This window comes from Falco peregrinus, chromosome 3, assembly GCF_023634155.1.
Source record: "Falco peregrinus isolate bFalPer1 chromosome 3, bFalPer1.pri, whole genome shotgun sequence".
Lineage (NCBI taxonomy): Eukaryota > Metazoa > Chordata > Aves > Falconiformes > Falconidae > Falco > Falco peregrinus.
The window spans coordinates 31110015-31121439 of NC_073723.1; the positions used below are offsets into that span (position 1 = coordinate 31110015).

General features: G+C 40.8%; 1 protein-coding gene across 1 annotated transcript; it reads left to right on the forward strand.

Annotated features, from left to right (window-relative positions):
* Window positions 1-2714: 2714 nt before the first annotated feature.
* Window positions 2715-7520, forward strand: LOC101913071 (cytochrome b-c1 complex subunit 7). The gene is made up of 4 exons (XM_055798617.1): window positions 2715-2846; window positions 4102-4173; window positions 5930-6096; window positions 7279-7520. The coding sequence occupies exons 1-4, from the start codon at window positions 2828-2830 to the stop codon at window positions 7354-7356; spliced, it is 336 nt and encodes a 111-aa protein (XP_055654592.1). The 5' UTR covers window positions 2715-2827; the 3' UTR covers window positions 7357-7520.
* The last annotated feature ends 3905 nt before the right edge of the window (window positions 7521-11425 follow it).

The following is an 11425-nucleotide window of genomic DNA, read 5'->3' on the forward strand; positions in this document are numbered from 1 at the left end:
TGCTTTTATCTGAAGAGCTAATAATGTTACTCTTTTCCTTGTGCAGTGGAAAGCACACCATTACATATGTGAAGCCCCTCATATATAAAGGCATTTTCCAGCAAGTTACAAAGTCTGAAGTTGGCTGCTGAAGTTAATATTCTAAAAGCTGTGGAGTGAAACTTGGTTTGAAATAGCAAAGAAAATCAGCAAACTGAATCTAAGCAAATTACAGAAATAAAATAAAATTATACATGTCTCTGAAATCTAGGAGGAGCTTATTTTAAGTCACTTTTCTCTTCCCCTGGTTGAGAGTCAGGAAGCAATTTTTCCCCAGCCCAATGAGATTTGTATAGCTTCAGTAGACAAGTAAGCAATGAAAAGAGGCTGTAATATATACTTGACAGAGTTACCTTGCTCAGTTATAACAGCTGATGTTAATGCTAACATTAGGAATCGTGGGAGTATTAAAAGTACCTAATTCTATGAATAAACAAATCGTGTTAATACAGAATTACCAAATGCTTCACAGCGTATTTGGGCAAAGTGAAGAAACTGACTAAATGCAAATACAAACTGTCTGATAGTTCATTGTTCAGAAGTTTCCATTCTTTCAGTTAAAACGGTTCTGGAAACTGAAATCCAGATGTTTTCATTTGGATTTAAGCTTATTTAATGAAAAAGCCTCAATGTTTTCAAAGCTCAGAGTTGGAGCATAAAATACCAATTTGTATGTAGATAGTAGAATAAAATTCAAAAGGTTGAATTCCCCTAATAGGTGGGAAGTAAAGTAAGGTTAAAGAGGCATTTAAAGAATGAGAATACTAGTGATCTCTGGATTACGACTTGGGTCTTTTATCCAAAGTAAAAATTTGGAATTTGAATTACAACACCCATGAAAAGGAGTGTTGTCAGAACAAGCAGGGTGCAAAATAATATACTGGGGCATCTTCACCTGAAACACAGTAAAAAGCCACATTCATTGCCTGAAATATATATCTGAGATGCTCTCTTTTATCTATTGTTCTCGTGTTTCCCACTCTGTTGGCCTGGGAAGATGACTTGAAATCCTCTATTAAGGAGGCTGTTCTTGGTGGAGAAGCATAACAAATTTCATCTAAAGTGGTTGCTGGAATGTGATAAACACTTTCCCCCATTCCCTCCTTTTAAATAAAAATTATCTAAGTCTAATTCAATATGCTTATTTAGATTTTGACTGTATTAAATGCTAATAACAAACTATGATCTTCAATCTAGTAAAAATACTTAAAGTAAAAATTAACGTTAATAGAAAGTATGTGAGTTCATAATGCCAAAGTAAAGAGTTTGGTTTTGCAGGTTTACTCCGCTGTCCTTATCACAATCTATATTATCATGTGAAAAACCATTATAATATAAATTTTATTATAGAATGGATGTATTTTGAATGTCTCAAACTTTGAGCTTTTAATTCCTTTAGTATTTTTAAGTGTAAAAATTATCATTGCCAGAGCTGAACCAGTTTCTTTGAAATGTTAAATCTGTGATCTTATGCCAAAATAGCTTCCCAGAAATACCATGAAGAAAGGAAGCAAAAGACTTTATGGAGAGTGCTAAAAGGAAAGGGGAGAGAGGATAGAACTTTCTGAGGATCGTGCCAAATACTTTTTGGCTTTAGGATGGGAAAAAAAATCTTTAATAGAAATGTTTAGCCTAGAATTAACAAACTCATTGTAGCCTTTGTTCTTGATCAGGGCTAGCAGCCTTCGATTGATAGTGTTGATTAATTGAGGCTTCCTGTGTACAATACAGCACAGACTCTTTGCAGTCTGCTGACTTGCAGTTTGAGCTGTGCTGTTTGCTTGCATATCGCATCCAGCCACATACATGCTTTTCTGACTGAAATTGCTTACTGTAGCAGGATTTCTAGAATAATTCCACATATTTATTTCATTTCTTTGAAAACGCAGTGGTTCATTTCTGAAGGAATTGCTGGGGAGGGGCAGTGAACTGTGCATTAGAAGACAGAGGTGCTCACCCGGCAGCTGCAGATACCAGGGCAGAGAGGTTTCTGCTTCATTCTGCAATTGATGACTTGGTGTTTTGTTTACTGTGATTTACAACACATTTTTAGCTGGCATTCACCTTTACCCCTCTGTTTGCAGGTTTGGGGTCTGAAGGTTCTTCACAACACCCAGTTACACCAGTCCAGCTGCCTTGACTGACAGCTGGATTACCTTACACCGGAACCAGTGCTTGTTCACTCCAGCCGCAGCCGTGCAGCTGAGACCGGGCACCGCTACCGGTGGCCGCAGCTCGGGCTAACAGCGGCCCAGGGAGTCGCAGCCAGTTTGCGGCGCAGCTGCGGCGCACGCACACTGTGAGGAAGCCTCCTTGTGCTCCTCGTTCTGAGTAAGCGATGATTAATTTTGGCTTAATTACCGGTCCTCCAGCACCGTAAGCATTATTTCAAACCATCGTAAGTCACAGGCCTCACCGCGCCCGCCTTGGCCTCTCCGTCCTCTTCCCGCCCGCGGGCAGGTGCCTCAGCGCAGCGCAGCCCAGTGGTCACGACGGCTGCCGCGCCAGAAGGCGGCCTAGCGGGGGGTCGAAGCAGGGGCAGGCTGCCGCGGCGGAGACCGGTGAGACCGTCCCCGTCCTCAGGGACGTTCGCCACCCGCCTGGAGAAGGCACCGGGCGAGCGGAGGCGGAGAGCACGGCGGGCACCTCCCTGGGCCGCCGTTCGGTTCCGCCCCTTGCCCCCGCCCGGCGGGGCGCATGCGCCAGCGCTGAGGCGGCATTGGCGGGCCCGCCCCGCCCCGGGGAGCGGCGGGTTACCCGGAAGGCAGCGCGCCGCGCCGAGGTCGACATGGCGGCGAGGGCGTCCGGTGAGGCGGTGGTGCGCGGTCGGGGGCGGCCGTGTGGGGCCGTGCCTGGCGCGCTTGCGGCGCTGGGCTCGCCCGCTCCCGCGCCGGGAGACGAGGCGGGCCGTGACGGGGGGCGGGGGAGCCGCAGGACGGTGCGCGCCGTGTGCCCTTGACAGGGACAGCTAGTCTGCTGCCGGTATGGCCCTGGCGGCGGGCTCCCGCGGCACGGGCCTCAGCGCAGGGAGCCCAGCTCCCATACGGAGGTGTTCTGGGAGCAGCGGGGCAGGGGGTGCTGCGGAGCACGGGAGGAGCCCCTGGGCTGCTCCGGAGGGGCTCGGGGATCGCTGCCCTGCCCGGGTACAGACTCCAGGCTTAGCTGGTCTGTGGCTCCTTCTCAAGCTTTAAAGCACGAAGGAATAAGGCCTGGTGAGGTACTGGGCTAATGGCATACTGGTGTCACGTGTAACACTGGCTTTATGGGGTGACTTAGTAAGGCAACTGACTTAAAGCCATGAAAGATAGCTTGCCCTGGCTGCATTGCCCGTACCGTGCTGTTTCTGGATTTCTAGACCCCTTGTTGAGTTACTTCAGTGGTGTTTGGTACTGCGTTGTACTTGATTACATGTCAAAACACCTTTGCTATCCAAAATCACAATTAAGGAAAGATGAACCTTCTACTCGTGGTATGTTGTTGGGGTTTTTTTGAAGTCTGAATTACCTTTTTTTTTTTTTTTTTTTGAGGTTTCAGTGTTGACTTTCCAATTGACTTTGGGAGCTCTTTTGAAAAGGAAGCTCTGGAATAGTATTTAAGTAACTGGAGAGGAGAGCAGAAGGTTAACAGCATAATAATATGCTGGCCTTGAAATTGCATGAACCCATAGTGAGAGCTGGAACTCAAATAAATTATTTGAAAAGCATGATGGTTTTGCTTTACTTAGAACATGTTTTTAGATCAAGTAAGGGTTGTGGAGCCTAAGTGTTGGTCCTGTCTTTAGCAATGAACTGTTAACATTGCTCAAAGTTGTAAAGCAGTCTAATATCCAAATTTAGCGAAACAGAGATCTCATTGTACATAGCAAGCACATGGTCTACCTTTTCAGTGTCTGTAAGGGATATTAAAAAGCAGAAAGGCCAAGTCACATGTACTCAGATTCAGACTTAATGTAGTGTTGCATTACTGCATGTGAAGGAGGTCAGCAAATATTTGTGTGCTGTCATAGTAGTGTGTAAATGTTGAATTTTATACTGCTTTGCAACTGATGATGGCCACCTTCAGTTGCAGGAGGTGGTCGGTTGTTAGACAGAATTCGCAAGTGGTATTATAATGCAGCTGGATTCAACAAACTTGGTAAGTATTTCATTGAGTTTTTAAAAGCCCTGCAAATGTAATAATCATCAAACTAGTTTGTAACTGGTCTACGTATGTGCAGATTAGCATAAGTCTTTTTGATCAAAATTATCTGCTACTTTTGTGGGGGAAAAGTTAACGATAGCTTCAGTCAGTAGGCTTGCTACCTAGTAGTGAATGAGTGACTTTTCTGTTACTACAGTGTTTGCTCTTGTTTTCAATGAAATAACTTAAAACAGCTAAGGTTAAGCTGGAGCAGTTGAAAAATCTTTCAGAAAGCAGTCCTGAAAGCTTGATGGTTTATCCTTTCCCACCATGTCACTTTCACTGGCCAGTATCTTCTAACCCAAAGGTTGCCCTTGAAGCTGGAGAGGTTCCCACTGATAGCAGTCAATCTGTCTGCAATACTTAAGCAAAGTATACAAAGTGCAGAAAGGGATTTAGTTAGTTTTGCCCTTGTAACTTCACTTGGTGTCTCTCTGACCTGCGCAATGGTGAAGTAGGTGTAAAAATAGCATTTCCTTAAGTAGAGGCAATGGCCTTGATGGTATTGTGTTCAATTTGTTCAGAGTTGTTACCAAGTTTGTTTCAACTATGTAGATGTTCTTGAATGACAAGAGAAACTGAATATTCAGAGGCTGTAATTTGCTGCTGACCACAATGAGAGCAAATCATTTAAAGGAAGTTAACATACGTGCCCTGGGGAAGTTAGAAAAAAATTTGCAAGGCAACTGTAAAGGAATAAGCTTAGGTCTTTTCTCCAGAGATGCAGTGCTTGCTTAGCTCTTCTTATGTGTGCTGAAATTCTTAAAGACATTAATGCTTTTTGATGCTTTTCTGAGAATGCAACTAAAAACTGAGGAGAAACACTGAATTTAATCTAGTGGTTAAACCAGCAGCTATGCTCCCTGTGCCTTTGAAATAAATTACAAAACTGAATTCAAGAATGTGTGGCTCTAAATTTCTTTTCTATTGGAAGGCTCCTGCCAACTCGGTCACATGAGGTAAAAACCTTCAACCATAAGTCAGTAGGCATACTCTGGTAATCTGTATCGATCTTGGAATGCTACAAAACTAACATTTTGTCCCGTGTTGTTAATACTGAAACTTCAAGCAGTGTTGGTTGAACTTCAGGAATCCTTTGTTCCACAGACAGTGTGAGGGTGTTCTTGGCTTGGAGAAGACCAGGTACTTCTCCTGGATTTAGCTTCTGATTTGGGGAGGCATGGGAGGGAACCAGCTTGTGCACAAACACCTAGCTTCACGTTTCTGTAGCTGAATATAGTCAGTGCAGATCTAGTCATTATGCACAGTGAAGTTTAGAGATAAGTTCTTCAGTACTGAAGTAATTATATGTGTGGTTGACTGATGGATTCAGAGCTCTTAAAGCTTTTACCTAGATAGTCACCTTAAATACAGATACAAAATTAGGTGAGCTTAAGTTCACCTCTCAAATCCAGAATAGTTACTGTTTTGTATATCTATACTCTTATGAAACGCATTGAGTTAAATGCCCATTTCCCTATTCCTCCTTAAGAAAAGGAGTAAACCCAAATAAACAGAGTATGTGAAAGCTAGAGTTTAGTTTGTTCTTTGTGAGCAGTTAGTGGTTCTCTGTTTCTGGATTGGTTTGAGTTTTCTTGGTAATTTACCATTGGAATTGTTTTGCCCATGTTACATATAAAAAAACTATGTCAATCTTAAATCTTACTTAAGAACATTTATTCAGTGATATGGTAAAATCTTCTTGGCATAGGATTAATGCGAGATGATACGCTGTATGAAGATGATGATGTAAAAGAAGCACTGAAGAGACTTCCAGAACATCTTTACAATGAAAGAATGTTTCGCATAAAGCGAGCACTTGACTTAAGCCTGAAACATCAGATCCTTCCAAAAGACCAGTGGGTGAAGTATGAAGAGGTATGTGTACAGAGTGTTTCCAAGGTGGAGGTCTTAAATGGTACTGCTATGACTGGTCTTTGGGACTTTCAGTCTCTGAAGACATGTTACATGCTTACATTTCTTTGTAATGAGTAAATGAGCGTGTATCTTGTAGGCTGCCTGTGGAAAATACAGCTGTTGATCACTGTTTAAAAATACCTGTTTTTCAGTGGAAACTACAAAATTTTTCTCAAGATAACAGAAGCTTTAAACTACAGCTTAGAGCCATAGCATGTTGTTCTTATTTGGACAAAATACTTCTAAGCTGTCAGCTAAAGAATACACTGTAACTAGTAACTATCTTAGAACTTCTTGTAAAAGGTCTCTTGCTGCTCTGATGAATTTCTGAATTGTATAGAAAATCTCAAGCTACAGCTTTTGTTAATGAAGATGCCAAGGAAGAATAATTTAAAGCGAAATCTTGCATTAAAGCAAGTGTCGTCTTGTAATTTGAAAAATAAACTACACTTTCCTTTTCAGATGTAACTGGGGTTTTTTTGTAGTGGATTCATTCACAGACTTTGCATTATTATCCATCTTAGCTTTCTCCAAACTACCAGGCAGAGAGGAATCTTATCGCTAAACTTCTGATTGTAGGATAGTGTAAGGTTATTGTGTTTCTCTGTATAAGCAGAGGCTGTTTCTCATAGCCTTATTAGTTATATTTAAGTAACTGCTGCATTAAATAACTGGTTGCATAGCTCCTTAAGCAGCAGTTTGGTTTGTAACTGTTAAACATGGTCAAGGTGTTCCATCAAATCCAAGTTTACGGTGTTGTTTAGAAGTTAAGTTCAAAATTAATTTTTCCAGGGTATTTTAGTTGGACTTTGAACTAATTAAGTGGATCTTGTACGTTTGGGTATCTGCCAAAATAACATTGTTTCTAAAGGTATAGCTGGAAGCATCACTTTGCTTGTGAATGTTGGCGAGGCGTTAAGAATTAGTGGCTGCTGCAATAAAGAACTTGTCATTGCAGACTTGGCAGATACAAAATTGACATTTTTAGAGTAAGTAATGTTTGATTTTTTTTAATTTTTCTTTTCTTGTTAGGTTGGGATTTAGTCAAATCTGAAGAGGAATGAGAGACAAGTAGTCTGTAGGAATGGCTTGAGGTGTTTCTGGACCTCCCTGTAAGTTTAAATATATTCTTTTCTTTTTCAGGATCAGCATTATCTTGAACCATACCTAAAAGAAGTAATCCGTGAAAGACTTGAAAGAGAAGCATGGAACAAGAAATAACTATTCAACTACTTCATGCAAATATCCACATATTTCTGATGTTTTTCAACATTTGGTTATAGAAGTCTACAGGGAGGCAAATGTGAGGCTGAGGAATACAGTTTCAGCTTGTTCACTGAATCTGTTCATCCAACTAAAATAAACATGTCAAAGTATAAAATCTACTTGGAAGAGTTCTTTGTAAATGTTAACAAGCTAATGTTCAGATCTTTCCTATGAGCATATACATTACATGTTACTTTAGTGGTATGCAGTCTTCGTTCCAGCTTTTTGATTCTTACACTTTTCATAGTACAGCTGTTCTCTGCGGTTGTAGGGTTAGGTAAGAAACATGCAAGGCTGTTGGTGCTAGTTGCTCTGTTAAATTAAAAGGGGTTGCTTATTTCCTTTATCGCTTCTCCCTGGAGACAACAATACTGGGTCAGTGCTTGATGTTACCATGGTATCATGAGACAGCAGAATGTAATATCCTGTGCATCTAAGCACATACGTATTACAACAATGGAAAATATGGATGATTCCTTAATCACAAAATCGGGGAGTGTTTCACTAGCTTTTTATACCATGTACATTGTTAATCCTTAAAAGACTATTTTCATATAAACCATAATGACTGTCCCATGTGAGCATCTTGAGACTTTTGATCCTTTTAAAAGGTAAAGTGGTATGCTGATGTGCTTCCAACAAAATAATTCCCATATATTTTTTTCATTGCCTAAGCATGCTGTTGTTTACAGTGATTGGTATAAAGTATTTTAATCTACCAGCCTTCCTGATATTAGGGATACACATGGAATTAAGGCTCTGCTTAAAAACAACGAATTTAGTTGTATCCAGAAAACACCAGCCCTTGCTGGCTGAAGAACTTCAGTTTAGTCTTCCGTAACTTAATGGTAGTGTTAATTTGAGACAGATTTTGGTTTTACATGTGAAATTTGAAGCCTATCATATAGCCGTCTGTGTGAAGTACACAATCTGGTGCAATAGCCCCAAGGTTTGTTTTTTAGTTTTTGATATGCATACTTGTCTGCCAAATGCAAGAATACACTGACCAAAAGCTAGAGCAGTGTAGAAAAAAAAGTTGCATGAATATGGAGCAAACATCTGCAGTTTTGAATTGGTATGACCAGGTAAGTACAGTACTGGATCAGAAGTCAGAATGGAAGGTCTTTTAGCATTGCTCATCACCTGCTTGCTTCAGTTGCTTACAGCTATAGGATAGACACAGTGATCCCTGGGTAAGATACATATTTCAAAACTTCACAGCCTGATGCAGTAAAACAAAATGCTGCAAAAATATCTGCAACACCGATACTCCTTAGAAGTCTCTGTGGGGAGATTATGTTAAGAATGTGAGGTTTGTTTCGTCTCTGATAGTAAAACCTGATTGAAGCATATATAATATGAAGTATTCTTGAGAACTTTCTGATTTTCTTCCAAGAGACAAATAGGACCTGAATTTTTTGCACTCGAATTTGTGGAATTATTAGAATACTGAATTTTTCTAATGGAATTAGAACTATTTTGCTATCTGTTATAATAATAATATTAGAAGATTTAATTATTTAACGGAAGTAGCATTTGAAAAGCATAGCTGGTCAAACTCCTACAAAAGCTAGGATTTTGTAGAAGGACAGCATCTGCTTATTTGACCATAGGTTTGGATTAAGATTAATGTGGCTCAAAAGTCTCTCAAAAAATACTTGACTTAGAGAAAAGGTTTTGTTGGCATCAGGCACTTAAAAATAGGCTGGCCTTTTGAGTAGAGTGCAAAGCAGCCATGTTCCAATTGGCCTAACACACCTGAAATCACTGACCTCTTTACACTCAAATTTAACATTTTAAGAGTCGGAGGACAGTAGTACAAGTTAATGAGTGTTTCCAAGTGATCTTGATAGGAGTTAAAGTTGAGAAGAGGAAGCCATGTTAAGAGCTTGCCTGTTCATTGAGGCTGAGGTGGTTTGACAGCTTTTGTTTAGGTGTGTTTTCAGATGCTTCTGGTTTGGATCGATCTTTTTTAACTTTTAAGTTCCCATGATGTGCAGTAGTCTCCTGTTGAAGTATTTTGAAAAAGTTCACTGAATACTTTTTAATTGTATCTTAGAATGATATTAGTAAGGAAAATGTATTTGTTGTTTTTTGGCAGAGATGGGTGTGTATACTTTAAGACATTTAGGAGAATCTAAAAACAGTGAGAAACGGAGGAAGGTGGCGAGTCTAAGAGGGTTATCTGTTGCCTGGGAACCAGGATCTGTAGCAGCTTTGTGTTAAAGAATGTAAACTCTTTCTAGAATATGTGATGTGAGGTTTGGGTGCTTGTGCTACTGGCTAATGGATGAGTAATTTGGAAGACATTTCACGTTTCAACCTCTAATGTTCCACTCTGTACGGTGAACTGTCATTAATCTGTAGCTAGAAGAAACAGGAGTTTTCTTGTATGAAAGATCTGAATCCTGCTGGTGGCAAGCTGGAGGGTCAGTGGGATTCCCATTTTTGAATTCTTGCGTTTATCCTTTAAAATATCTGGGAAGGGAAGGAATGGACTTGCAAAATTAGGGATTTTCAGATCTGCAATTTCCTTGTAATGCTTCCATGCCACCTGTGCAGCTGTCTGTGCGATCCTGCACTTGTGCAGGCTCGGTGCTGCTCTGTGAACGATCCAGGACCATGCAGCCATGAGCTTGCTATGTGCAAAACCGCCTCATTTTAAGGAGAAGCTTGATAACAGTAAAGGGGGTCAAATTGCCACAGGTGAAAAGTTGGTCTGATGACGAAAGAAGGAACATTGTGGTTTGGAGAACTGTTTTCTTTTGGCTGCTGTCGTAAGGTGGTTCTTTAACAGTGAACAAGACACTTGGTTTGCACAAACTATTTTGCTAAATACTTAATACGTGGTGTTTGGGGCTACATCTGCAGAAGTGCAGAGCAATCACATCTCTAGGTTCAGTAGATCTTTTCAGAAAATCCTGCATGAAAGTGTCAGTATTCATCCATACACACAGTGGATGCTACAGGACCACGGTGCAGTGCCAGGACCAAATCTCACGGGGATTCTCCTAGATGTGAAAAAGACCTCACAGTCCTTATTTCTCTGATGGTAAGTGCAGAAATCCTTATAAAGAAGCTGGTAATATTTGTGGCCTGTACAGACTTGCAAGAAAGCCAGGCTGAGCAATGCACTGAGAAGGATTGAAAATAATCCTGAATAAGAGAAGGGGTGCTACTGTGAAGAATGCAAAACTGCAATTTAAGGTCATAGCACCATGTGGAAGGCAATGGTGCCTCTGGCACTTCCTAGCTTGACTTTGAAACCTTCATCTTCATTAATGTAGTTTTTTGGATGTAAATTCTATACAGATTCCATACATTACTGAGGTCATCTTGTGGTTTGTTCACAACATCTTCAGCACATCTAAATCACGTGTGTCAGGTTAAGAGGGTCTGAGCTGGTATTGCTAATCCTGCAGTTTGATGACAGTTTTAGGTTGAATTAATTTTCATCGCTTTTAAGCAAATCTGCGCTTCACTTGGAAGTTCTTTTATTAAATAGTGAAATATAAGAATACATTTTGATTGCTGAAGATCATGTTTGTTATGGCAGACATTATTTTAAATTTTGAATGGGTCAACCCAGAAACAATGGATTTTTTTCAGCACCGTAACAAGAAACATATGCTTGTTTTACATCCAACTTCCATGTGAAGGAGAACTACAGCAGATATAAATTTCATAAGAATTTTGATGAAACATCATGCTTTTGATTATAATGGAACTGTTTTAGCATTAATATGGTAAACATGTTCCTACTTGAAGCATTTTCTCTCTAGATAGCAAAGGTCAGAGATTATCTTCAGGATTTCCCCACACCACTGCTGCGCCCTTGCGGTCAGTTTTCGTGGACTGAAATTTTGGCCCGGGTGAGAGCTGCCCTTGCAGCACAGAAGAGGCAGAGGCAACCCCAGCCACCGCTGCTCCAGGGTGAGACCAGGGCTGGAGCTCCGTGTCCCACCTGCTGTGCGGCTTGCCTGAATATGCCTTGAGTGACTGCACTTCACCTCTTTTAGCTGGT